Source organism: Arabidopsis lyrata, assembly GCF_000004255.2.
Source record: "Arabidopsis lyrata subsp. lyrata unplaced genomic scaffold ARALYscaffold_4, whole genome shotgun sequence".
In the NCBI taxonomy this organism is placed as follows: Eukaryota; Viridiplantae; Streptophyta; class Magnoliopsida; order Brassicales; family Brassicaceae; genus Arabidopsis; species Arabidopsis lyrata.
This window is the reverse complement of record NW_003302552.1, coordinates 3,490,127-3,503,430: the sequence shown is the minus strand read 5'-3', so window position 1 is coordinate 3,503,430 and position 13,304 is coordinate 3,490,127. Positions and strand designations below refer to the sequence as shown.

The following is a 13,304-nucleotide window of genomic DNA, read 5'->3' as shown; positions in this document are numbered from 1 at the left end:
AGTTAAGTGACAAGTTATCATGATAAAGTTGGTTTAAAAACAAAGCATAAGGGTAAGTAAAAGAATGTTGATTTTGACCAAAGAGATATTGTGTGGATAATCCATCTTAAATATATTGTCATGGATCGTCGTCTATACCGTAAAATATATTTGTTCACCGCTAAATGGTCGTGTGAATATAGTGTTCATTTTTTAATATAATCATATGATTATCACCATAGGAATGATCCTATATTTTACAGCTCTTAAATTAAAATGTTTTAGCTCCACAAATAGAAACACTAAAGATGAGTAACACCAAATCTAAACATAATTCACCAAAATCAAATACAAGCACATTTCATAAGTTGGCGAACATATTTTTGAAGGAGAATGGACAGATTTCTATGGTTGACAATCCGCAAGTACGTCTTCATATATGACATTTAGAAGTGGAGGTGTATCAATTCATATATGACATTTAGGAGTGGAGGTGTATCCATGTAACATCGAACAAATGGATATAGTGTAAGAAATTGATGAAATATCCATGTAGCGGCAAATAAATGGATATGCATTTTTGTGTTTTTTCGTAAACCTATCTTGAAATCCAGGAGCCACCTTACCTACCATATGCTTAAGCAGACGATCAAATGGATAACAGAAGGAAAACATTCACAAGATTCCTACCAAGTGCAGCATCGATCCCACCATCATCACACTCGTCTAAATTGGAACCGTTGCCATTGGTCCTTTCAATTACGTAATCACCAAACACCACTGTTTTTTCTCTCCACTTCGACACTTTCTTTCTCTCTCTTGGTACGTAAGGGGGTAGGATTTATTGAGAAGCCTAATAAACAATGTGAAATCCATCAGATAGAATCAACTAGTAGAGAAATTGAGCTACTTGGAAGTTAATTCACTCAAATCAAGCTTTTGAACTTCAGATCTAAGTCATTGATTGATTTGGACATAAGTAATTGAATCTTGCTATCAAGATACTGAAAAAATCTAAATTCCCAGCAAAAGAAACTGAAACGAAACAAAAAACATATCCTTTGAGACATAACATCAAACACTTGCAAGACAAAGAATTTAACATCAAAGAGAGACATCAAAGAGTGATGCTAACTAATTCTCTGTTGATCTTAGAGAGGAACGGAGCTAAGGATTTACCAGAGGTGGTGGTGTTACAGACAACCTCGTACCAGTCGTTGAGATAACAGTCTCGTCATCCGATTCCAAAAGGAAAAAGAATCTCGATACCTCCACAGATTCGATTACATGAAGTTGAAGAAGACGAAGATGGAGATTGAGCTGTCGTTATCAAAGGGCCATTGATGAACAGAGTTAGGATAGAGAGTAGAACACATATGTCTCTCTTTGATGTTTAGTTAGCATCACTCTTTGACGAAGACAAGCTAGAAGAGTTCATCAACGAAGTCTTCATTCTCGTCTACGCAAATGACATCCAAACATTTTTAATTCAAAAACAAAGACAATAAATTCAACAAAGAATAAATCTAAATTGAAGAGTAAAATTAAGAACCCATCAAATTAAGGGAAGAGGGAGTTCGGTAGAGGAGAGTAAGGATCTCCTTCTTCTTCGTCTCGTAAAAGAGAAATCGATGATGGTGTTGGAGAAAGAGAAATCGATTAGCTGGGACTATTTTCTAACTAATATTTCTAATCAAACGAGAGAGGAGAGAAAGTGTATAACATGTCTTTAGTTAAATTAGGGGCAATAGCGTCATTTTTGTCTCCAAAAAGAAGGAGAAGTGCCTCTTGTTTTGAAAGTCTCTAAAGTGTAAGAACTTTGGCTATAAGAGCATCTCCAATGGTTAAGAACTTTGGCTATAAGTGCATTTCCAATGGTTCTTAACCTTAAATCTTAGCCTTATTTTAAATTAAAATTTCACTGTTTTGGAGCTAAGAAAAGTTAGAGAAGATCTTAACAAATTACTATTCCAATGGTTAAGAATCAAGGGGTTCTTAAGAAAAAAAAAATTCAAAGTGTTGTAAAACATTGTCTTACAATACAAGTAACAATGAGTAAAACACATTACAAAGGAGAATTTAAAGAATTGCTAGTATCATCATTGAAACAGAGGGGAAGATGTCACAGAGAGAAACAGAGGAGAACAACCATCAGATGACCTGCAAATTTGAAAAGGTATCAGTATCTTGAACAAGGGAATATACAGAGATTAAACAGCCCTCCTATCATTTTAGTATGTTCACATTCACGGAGAGACCTAAGACATTTCATGGACACTCAAAGGTGCTAGCTAGATCAACATTAAATCAAATCACCCACGCTATGTCAATTCTTGATCCCCCCAACTGTAACTAAGTTCAATGACTTCAGTCATAGGAGAACGATAAACAAGAATGCATCTGCAAGCAAGATTGAAAACGAAGAATCAAATCACTAAATTAAGGTGGAGAGATCGTATAGATTCTTGTACTATGCATCAAGAAACCTAAAAATCTTAGAGGAAACACTTCCATCATAGCAAAAAAATCAATCATTATGATCAGAAAATTGTCTAAAAGGAGATATACAAAAATATATATCCGAAGAATCTATTGTTGGCCAAAAACCTGTGAACATAGCTAAACATGACTATGTTCCTCCTAAAAACAATGACACCTTTCACAGAAGATACCAAAAAAGATGGCCCTAACAAGTACTAAATCCAAAACTCATTTTTTATTACATCAAAGTCGACAAATCAACAGACCCAAGTTCCTAAATCATTGTTAATCGAAAAAACTCCAAATCCAATTACCTAACTTAGTCAATTTTCTTTCCATTTTCCCAGTGACCCAACGATGAAGACAAACCAGGTTCGTGAATACGACTTAAAAGAAAAATGTAAAATTTTGGCAACACCCAAAAATTGAAATCAAAGTAGAGAGAATAAGAAATCAAAGAAAAGACTTACTCGTCTTCAAACATGAGACGTCTCTGAACAGCATCCTTACCAGCATCTTTAGTATCTGTCATTGCGGTACCCGAGAAAGCACGAAAATTCGGTAACTTTATCGGTGAAATCGATGACAGAGGACGATGTGCAAATCGGAAAGAAGAAGAAGACGAAAGAGCGAGAGATCTGAGGCGGATCAAACGCGTCGGAGAGATTTCGCTGTCGGAGGAGTCGAAGAATAGAGAGACATAGAGAGAGAGTCGACGGAGAGAAGAAACAAAAACACGGGATTTTGTTTTTTTTCCTTTTGTTCATTTCTCAGACAAACCACCACTCGACACGTCATCACTTCTTAACCCACCAAAACAATCTTAGCTTAGATATACTTCTTAGCACTTCTTAGCAATTTACAAAGTTTTATTTTATTTTTAAGTATTTTAATCTAAGATTTTTTGCTAAGAATCACCTAAGATACACTATTGGAGATGCTCTAAGTGCCTTAACATGTAAATCACCAGTTATTTGGGTAATAAACAAAGATATGTGACATTGAGTCAATAAGAACCAGCCGCTGCCCACATGCCCATCAAGTCTTTTTTTGTTTTTGTTTCATATATTAAAAAGTCTATTCACGTTTTATTTAAGTTATAAAGAACAAATCAATAAATAAATAAAAGTGGTTCACGAGTTAGAATAAAAAAAAAATAGTGTTTCACGAGTTCGAATAATTTATTGTTTTTTGTGCAAGTGTGTAATCAGACTAAAATATCATTAATTTCGTCGTATAGTCTTAAAGATTAAAATATTGTTTGCTGCATGTGGAATATGTTGATTATTATTCTTAATTTTATGGTCTTCATTTTCGTAGTCTTCTTGCGACCCTTTACTTTTTAAATCCTTTATAAAGGATTCGACTAAAATGAGATGTACCAACGACACAAAATTTGTACTATCACAACCAAAAGAAGAATTCGAACGCAAGACAGAAAGATCAATGGCGAGCAACGGTGATGACAACTGTAACGCAAACGCCAACGTTTGGCGATTCAAAGGAAACGGTGCAACGAGTGATGCGGCGGCGGTGACTTTGAGAAAGCTTGCTTTCGGGATGTTCAAAAACTGCACCATGAACAGTGGAAAGACCATTTTGTTCCCAACTCCCGGCGAGCCCTCCGCTCATCCCAACTTCAGGACTTGCCCCGAGGCGGAGGAAGCTGTGGCTGCAGCCGCACGCTCCGGCATGGCTAACTCTTACGCACCTAGCCCGGGAGTTTTCAAGGCTAGAAGGTTTGCTTTGAAAGCTACTAAAAACAAGATTATACAATAACAATCATTTTAAAATATATATATATTTATAAGCAGGTCCGGCTTAGGGATGGTGCTACGGGTGCTCAAGCACTGGGTCCCATAACTTTTTTTGTTTTTCTTTAAGGTTTTAGCGTCCTAAATTTTAGAATTTTTGTAAATAAAATCCTAAATTTTTATAATATGTATAATTTTCAGATTTTTTTTAAAATGTGCACAAGGTCCAAATAAAATTTGAGCCGCCCTGTTTATAAGCTTGGACCGAAACTTTTTTTTTTATTAGATAATAGAACTCATCAGTTACGTTATTTTTATGTCAGGGCGGTGGCTGATTATTTAAACGTAGAGCTTCCAACGAAGCTGAAGCCAGAAGATGTGTATATCACCGGAGGATGTAACCAAGCCATAGAGATTGTATTAGATTCTCTTGCCGGAAATCCAGCCGCCAACATTCTACTTCCAAGGCCGGGCTATCCTCACTACGATGCTCGTGCTGTCTATAACGGCCTTGAGATTCGCAAATACGATCTTCTCCCCGAGAGTGATTGGGAAATCGATCTCGACGGCCTTCAGGCTGCTGCGGATGAGAATACCGTCGCAATGGTTATCATCAACCCCAATAATCCATGTGGAAACGTCTACACCTACGACCATCTCAACAAGGTTTTTCTTTTTCCCATATTGCTTTAATGTATACCAAACGTGTGACATAATATAAGATTTTATCTCAATGTACAACAACTAACGTTTTTGCTATGTATCCATTAATCTTAGGGTCGCGGAAATGGCTAGGAAACTCGGTATATTGATAATATCCGACGAAGTATACGATCATGTTGTATATGGAGACATGCCTTTTATTCCCATGGGGAAGTTTGCATCGATAGCTCCGGTGATCACGCTCGGATCCATATCCAAAGGGTGGGTCGTCCCGGGCTGGAGAGTTGGCTGGATCGCCATGAACGATCCCAAGGGTATCTTTATATCTACAGGGGTTAGTCAGCTTCTAAACCCTATAGTTTTAATAGTAATAATCATGTACTAATTAAGAAGAGTCTAATTAAATGTGGGCTTTTCGTTCACAACAGGTAGTTCAAGCAATAGAGGATTTTCTTGATTTAACTCCACAACCTTCATTTATTCTTCAGGTTTGTAGTTTCTCACTATCAACAACACATGTCATCATAAGCTATAAGCTTTGATTCTCTAAACAATTTTTTATATATGGGTTTTTGTAGGAAGCACTTCCTGATATATTGGAGAAAACACCTAAAGAGTTCTTCGACAAGAAGATCAAAGCCATGAGGCGTAACGTCGAGCTTTCATGTGAGAGGCTCAAGGACATTCCTTGTCTCTTTTGTCCCAAGAAACCCGAATCTTGTTCTTATTTATGGGTACTTTAATTTCTTTTTCTTGGATTCTCCTTTTGTTTCTTGTTTATAAGAATAACAAATTTCTAATCTATATACATATAACTGACTAGCTTAAACGATATATTTTACAGTTGAAGCTTGACACATCAATGTTGGATAATATCAAAAATGATTTTGATTTCTGCACGAAGCTAGTTAGTGAGGAGAGTCTTATCCTAATACCAGGTATTGATCTCTTTAACAATATCTTAAAAACTTGGTTGAAACAATTTAATCATTAATTATCAAAAATTTTTGGTTTACTTCGATTTATATGTAAAACTTTTGTTGGAATTTTGTAGGAGTGGCCCTAGGGGTAGAGAATTGGGTGAGGATATCGATCGGAACCGACGAATCAGTGGTAGAAGAAATATTTGACAGACTAAAAGGTTTCTATGATCGTCATGCCATCTCCAAGGAAGCTATCAAACTCAATGGTCATGCCATTAACCAAATCGTCGTCTCTGTCATTTGATCGTTGTAGTCTTATGCCACAAGTCCATAAAAAGTACATATTTATCAAGATCACTAGTTTGTTAAGAAAAAACAACATTTGATAACGAGATAAAGATGTGTGAAAATAAAAGGATATTTGTTTTCATTATTATTATCCTATTTCTTCTATTTGGTTTCAAGTAGTTTGTTACAACGATATATAATTTCTTAGAGTGTTAGTATGCTGAACTCATTTAAACTATTGCCTATTTAAATTCCTTAGTAAGTTATGTGACTGAACTTTGGTCAAAAGTTCTTGATAATTGAGAGGGAAGTAATTTAAAATGTTATGATCTTCTTTCCTAACAAATTATACATTAAAGATATGAATTTTTTGGTAATCTGAAAACAAAATTAGCTAAAAGTTTATTTGAGAGATTGCCGTTTCAACACGAAAAAAAGTTGTTCATTCGTCGTATTTCTAACATTAAATTGGTATTTAAAATCATATCTTTTAAATTTCTTACATAATTTAGACTAGTTCTCAATTTTTTCTTGTCAATAGCGTGATTCAACTCACTAAATTGACTAACGGTTGAGATCGATACACCTAAAAAAACTCGAGAATTAACAAGTTTAGAAATTAAAATCCTATTCTTTTCGAAACTCTTGAAACGCTCTAACATGACATGAGTAGAAGGTTTAGACAAAGAACTTTGATAAGTAAACAGAAAATTTAGGATAAAGTTTTACAACCGGTGTGGCCTTGAAGATTGAGTTCCAAGGCTTCAATGGTTTGGAAAATATTTAGGTAGTTATTCAAGTGGTTTATATTTTTGTAATCTAGCACCCAATAAAAAAAATGAACCGGACCAAAGATTTTATCCAAAAAATGTCGAAACACACCATAAACCTATAACATGCAGTGAAAATATAATCTATTAATTTTTAAAATCTTATTATTTCCATTTTACATATAATCTACCATTGAAAATAGTTCAATACCAACATTAATCCATTTAACATATAAAAAATTTCATTGTATAGTTTTTCTAATCAAAGACTATGTTGATGTTTGTAACCCACGACCGCCCCAACCAGTGAGCACCTACGTCCGCTTTCGGGTCAGTGGATTCAATTCTTGTCCGATGACCGGTTCGCTACGTCCGAGAGGTTTTAAAGACATGTTTATCAATCCTACAAATCACCACATGATATTTTGTTTTGTTTTGTCCTAACTCACACATTTCTCACAATCACTTTCCGGAAGGTCACCCATCCTGAAATTTTCTCAACTCAAGCACACTTAACTGTGGAGTTCTCTTTGGACGTTTGACTGAAAGTATAAGTGCATTTTGGTGAGATAGGTGACCAAATCAATTCGTTTAAACCTCTCCGCATGGACCATCATATTTCTGAAACAGATCTAGGACTAATCTTGTCATGTTGAATGTGTATGTATGCAATACACCGAAACCATCTGAAATAACTTTAATCCATCTTTTATCATGACAAAAAAAAAAAGTTATGGAATCCTGAAATTTAGTGATGCATTAGGAGACCTGTTGATTAGGTAGATTGTAATAGCAGCCCAAGACGTCTTCTCCATCAATCTCTAGGCACTAGCCACATATGGGTTTTTGTAGGAAGCACTTCCTGATATAATTGGAGAAAACACCTAAAGAGTTCTTCGACAAGAAGATCAAAGCCATGAGGCGCAACGTCGAGCTTTCATGTGAGAGGCTCAAGGACATTCCTTGTCTCTTTTGTCCCAAGAAACCCGAATCTTGTTCTTATTTATGGGTACTTTCTTTTTCTTGGCTTCTAATTTTTTTTTGTTATTGGATTCTCCATATATTTTTTATGACAATAACATATTTCTTATCGATATACATATAACTGATTAATTAGCTTAAACGATTTATTTTACAGTTGAAGCTTGACACATCAATGTTGGACAATATCAAAAATGATTTTGATTTCTGCACGAAGCTAGTTAGTGAGGAGAGTCTTATCCTTATACCAGGTAACGATCTCTTTAACATCATATATCTTAAGAATTTGGGGCTCCTATAATCATCTTCTTAAATATATGATTTTGATTTATAGATTTTAATCGTTAATTATGATCAATTTTTCTGGTTTTTTCTATTTATAATTATTTTTTTGTTGGAATTTCGTAGGAGTGGCTCTAGGGACAGAGAATTGGGTGAGGATATCGATCGGAACCGACGAATCAGTAGTAGAAGAAATATTTGACAGACTAAAAGGTTTCTATGATCGTCATGCCATCTCCAAGGAAGCAATCACACTCAATGGTCATGCCATTAACCAAATAGTCGTCTCTGTCGTATGATTGAAGTTGTCTTTTGCCACAAGTCCACATTAGAGTTTCTGTGTCCTTCCATAATTATCAGGAACACAATCAAGAGAAAACAGCATTGTATAATGAAATAAAGATGTGTGAAATATAAAATGATACTGGTTTTCATTATTATCTTATTTCTTCTCTTTTAAAATTACTGAGTGAGGAGTAAAAATTTCAACATAGCTGGATACAATGACTAAAAATTTCTTACAGTACTATGAACTCACTGAAACTATTATATATCTATATACATTTTTTTCTTTTATGTAACTGAACTTGGGTCAAACATCAAAGATCTGAAGATTTTATTTTATGATCTCCATTCCTTCAAAATTCAACATCGAAGATCTGAAGATTTTTGGTAATCTGAAAACAAATTTAGTCAAAAGTATATTTGAGAGACTGTAGATTCAACCAATTTTTTACAACCGGTCAGGGTCGAAAATTGAGTTCCAACATATATACCAACGGTTTGGAAAGTATTTAGGTAGATATTCAAGTAGTATATCTATGTATTTTTGTAATGTAGCATCCAATTACAAAAACAAACCGAACCAAAGTTTTTGTCCAAAATATGCCGAAAACGCCGAATGGGTGTGATGAAATGCAATGTCCACGCTTCATGGATTAGCAAGCCTTCATTTGTGGTGGAGCATGGATTGTTCGGGACTACACTCGTGCAGCTTCTTTTCATGGCCGTAAACCAGGATGCTCTTTTTCCTACTATCAACCGCATTGCAGCTGAGCTTTAGTATTTTCTATGGACCAGCCAAAGTCTTCGAGATCTACATATTGACAACTTGGGACTTATTGAGTTATTGTTTGACTGCAATCCATGGCAGTATAAATCCTTTGTCTCCACGCCAAAAGCGAATTCATTGGCTAGAAATATTGCTCAAAGTGTTACGAGAGATGGGCGTTTCAACTCATACCTAGCAATGGGAGGTCAAGCCTGGCTTCATAACCGCATTGAGGAGGTTTGGAGTGATTATGCTCTGTTTTTGGTTGTATTACCTGATTTGTTATCTTTTTTCATTAATCTCATAAGACATGAAAAAAAAAACCTCTAACAAGCGATGAAACTCTAAGCTATCAGTTTTTAAAATCATAATTTAAAGGTATATATCCATTTAACATATAATCTACCATTCAAGTAGTTCAACCTGATAAACATTAATAAAGATTTGATCCTTGACAAGTTGACATGAATCCATTTATCGTATTATCTCTATGGTGCTAAAGAAACAAAAATAATTTGAAGAAAGAAAATACAGCTAGCAAGATACTAGCCTACAAGTTATTTGATTCATTTTTCTTTCTATTGCTACCAAAAAAAAAAATCACAAAAACCAAAAGCATTTGTGAATCAGAAACAACCATTTCCGTTGGCATAATAAATACTTGAGAGACCAGAAGACATGTTCATGTAAGGAGGAGCCGTCACTTTGTTGTCCAAGAAACCAAACACATCGTCTTTCGCCTCATTAAACGATGCCATATTTGTCACAACCGTCTTCCTCAACTCCTCCAATGCATATTTCATTTCTTGTAACTGAACCAAATTCATCTCCTCTACTGGCTTTTCCCACCAATTGATCATCGACCGCCTCACACTCTCTTTTCTCATTTCTTCCATAGCTTGACCTTTCTTCTTCTCTTCCTCTACCTCGCTCAAAATATGCGTTAACTGCATATTCAGCTCGCAGCTCGCTGCAGGGCTTCCTTGCGGTTGCTGCGTCTGAACTAAGGACATATTGTTTCGAGACATGTAACGATCCAATACAGATTCGACACTCGGATGTCCGAATGAGAAAGGCTTTTTTGCAGGAGAAAACACGATGATCCCAATCTCTGCACCACACAACGTGCAGAGCTCACTAGCTTTCTTGAAGAGACCGGCTCTGCGTTTCGAGAATGTGACTTGCCGGTGGCTCTCTTTCTTTATTTTCACCATTGGAATTTTTTGTCGTCCGATGCTTTCTTTCTTCTTCGACATCATAGTTTTGTTATGGCGGGTTCTTAGTTGCTTTTCTTTGTTGGAATATTTGGTGGAGAGGAAGGTTGTTTATATATACATGTTGGAACCTAGTGTGGCATTATTATGAGATCCAGTTGCAATGTTGGTAATTTATTTTTATTTTTGTAACATCCCTTTGTAATTAGTGGTTTTGTCTTTAATTTTGTGGATAGATAATAAAATACCAAGATTTGTGTAAGTTATAGAAATCTTAATTTGGTAATGCAATGATTTTTTTCTTTACTTTTTATAATTGTCTTATGTATAAATGAATGATTGTCCTAATGAGTTAATCTTTATGTTACAAAAAAGGTTGTCCTAATGACTGGTATTATTATGAGATCAACTTGCAAAGTTGGTAATTTGTTTTTGTATTTGTAACAACCATCTGTAATTACTGGTTTTGCCTTTAATTTTGTGGATAGATATTTAAAATACCAAGATTTGTGTAAGTTATAGAAATTTTAATTTGATAATGCAATAATTTCCTTACTTTATATTTGTCTTGTGTATATATAAATGGACGATTGTCCTAATAAGTGATTTTTTTTATGTTACAAAAATGGTTGCAAATCAAAACGTATACATATGTTAAAGTATTATGCAAATGAATATATTGTTTCAAGTAATTAATATATTTTTCTTGTTTTTTCGTTTTCATAAACATATCACATATGTATACACAATAATGTAACTGGATCTCCCACCCAAAAAAATAAAAATAATGTAATTGGACCTTACAAGCCTAGGCTTTTCAAGTCTACCACACAAAAGCCTCAATATCAAGCCTACCAAAACAAAACCCTTACAACCAAGAACGATCTAATAAGCTAGGTTTTCCACCGAGGGCTCAAGAGAACTACAAATCTCAACCCCAACCAACCTTATCGTCTTTGCCACATGATCGAGAGAACAAACCTCTGAGGAAATGGGCCAAACGATCCAACAATTACTGGTCGGACATTCAAAAACCACATTAAACACGACAATGAGATTTGAATGTTTGGATACTAATTAACAAAATCTTAGTGAGAGGGTAGAAGGCATTGCTTATCACGTAAGGGACTCTAGAGATGCAATTTGGTCAAACAACCTTTGTTGAGGTAATATTACAACATCATCAACATGATAATTTGGGAAGGAGCTTACTGTACATACCAAAAAAAGCTTAATACATATGATGGTACAATTGTACTTCACCGAACTGAAAAAAAACTAAACCAAACGTCCAAACCCCTAACTCAAACCAACCAGAACCAAACCATAGTCTATGCATGTAAACTCATTTGGTTAAGATTTTTTTTCTATTGGAATGGTTCAATTTGGTTTGGTTTGTTCTATTCGGTTTGTTTTAGTTATGGATATTAATTTACTTGAATTTATTTTTTGCCCAAAAAAAGTAATGTAATGGACACTAATATCTATAACTTAGATAATTGTCACTTTAAGCAATTCTCTCCTATATATATAATTGATCCAAGAATTATTTAAATTTGGTGTTTTTTTTTTACTTTTTATTTTTTATTTTTTCTTGATTCGATGAGTTAGTAGCTTATTATTATTTATCTATCTTTTTTTTCTTTGCCTAATCCACCTTAATAAAACTCAAAGAGCTTGAATCTATGATCTATATTGTCTTGGATCCAGGCCACTTTTCAGAAAAAAAAGATCTGGCATGCCACTAAAAAATCTACATGCCATTGAAAATGTGAAATGCCGAAATTACCCTTAATGAAGAAAGAAGAAGAAATTAAAAAAAAAAAAAACAAAATCGTTTTTGTCTCTCTCCTCTCCCTCTCTCTCCCCGACCCCGACGCTCTTTTTCTCTCCTCCTCCGCCGCTCCCGTCGATCTGCAACTACGGCTCAACAGGCGCCTCCTCCTTCTCAAAATCGGTTAGTTTCTTCTCATGTATTCTCTTGACATTGCTGCATTGTTTGGATTTTAGGTAATTTATGAGTAATCTGAAATTTTTTTAAATTAGGGATTTGAAATGAAAATTGGGTTTTATTTGGGCTAATCGAATGTATATTGGCGAATGGAGGTATTTGCAATGGTTATTAAACGAATGTAGCTCGTCCATTGTTGAATCGAGTCATATTTTATGTAGTTACGAGTCAGATCTCAGTCAACTGGGACAGCTATGACAACTGGTACAACTAAGTTTAATTATTAAACTTGTACAACTGATAGACTATAGGCCAACTGGTACAACTGATAGTCTATAGGCCAACTGGTACAACTGATAGTATGTAGGCCAACTGGTACAACTAGTATAACTGTGATAAATGGTGTATGTGCTATTTTTAATTGTTGTATTTTCAGGATAGTACCCTCCATAGTCAACTGGTACAACTGATAGAATGTAGGCCAACTGGTATAACTGATAGTATGTAGGCCAACTGGTACAACTGATAGTATGTAGGCCAACTGGTACAACTGATAGTATGTAGGCCAACCGGTACAACTAGTATAAATTTGAAAAATGGCGTAGATTTGTGATGTTTTTAAATGTTGTATTTTCAGGATAGTACCCTCCATAGTCAACTGGTACAACTGTTAGGGTGTAGGCCAACTGGTACAAATGATAGACTGTAAGCCAACTGGTACAACTAGTATAATTGTGACAAATTGTGTTGGTAATTATGTTTAAAATTGTTGTAATTTCAGGAGGCGATGAAGAAAAAGAGCCAGACTAACGTACATTTTGACTATGGAGGGTACTATTCAGAAGGGAATGAGTGGATTTATAAAAATTCACTATACGCTATATCGTTTAAGACGGCATGTTTAGAGAAGATAACTTATTCGGTTCTATTAGATAAGATCACTACGAAGGTTGGCCAGAATGGAGTC

General features: G+C 35.0%; 2 protein-coding genes and 1 long non-coding RNA gene across 4 annotated transcripts; 1 reads left to right on the top strand and 2 right to left on the bottom strand.

The window, feature by feature from the left end:
- Positions 1-292: 292 nt before the first annotated feature.
- LOC110228944 lies at positions 293-1,710 on the bottom strand. 2 transcript variants are annotated; one of them, XR_002332450.1, is made up of 3 exons: positions 1,532-1,710; positions 1,159-1,438; positions 293-832 (listed from the first exon to the last, which is right to left on the bottom strand). It is a non-coding gene; the product is annotated as an uncharacterized LOC110228944 (long non-coding RNA). The 2 variants fall into 2 exon arrangements; XR_002332449.1 differs by having other exon boundaries at positions 1,159-1,707.
- A 1,957-nt stretch (positions 1,711-3,667) lies between these two features.
- LOC9314873 (probable aminotransferase TAT3) lies at positions 3,668-6,221 on the top strand. The gene is made up of 7 exons (XM_021027379.1): positions 3,668-4,199; positions 4,538-4,879; positions 4,992-5,211; positions 5,306-5,365; positions 5,456-5,611; positions 5,722-5,815; positions 5,932-6,221. The coding sequence occupies exons 1-7, from the start codon at positions 3,832-3,834 to the stop codon at positions 6,102-6,104; spliced, it is 1,413 nt and encodes a 470-aa protein (XP_020883038.1). The 5' UTR covers positions 3,668-3,831; the 3' UTR covers positions 6,105-6,221.
- Positions 6,222-9,026: 2,805 nt separating this feature from the next.
- On the bottom strand, positions 9,027-10,795 carry LOC9314872 (agamous-like MADS-box protein AGL61). Its single transcript, XM_021027375.1, has one exon. The coding sequence runs from the start codon at positions 10,429-10,431 to the stop codon at positions 9,799-9,801; it is 633 nt and encodes a 210-aa protein (XP_020883034.1). The 5' UTR covers positions 10,432-10,795; the 3' UTR covers positions 9,027-9,798.
- Between the last annotated feature and the right edge of the window lie 2,509 nt (positions 10,796-13,304).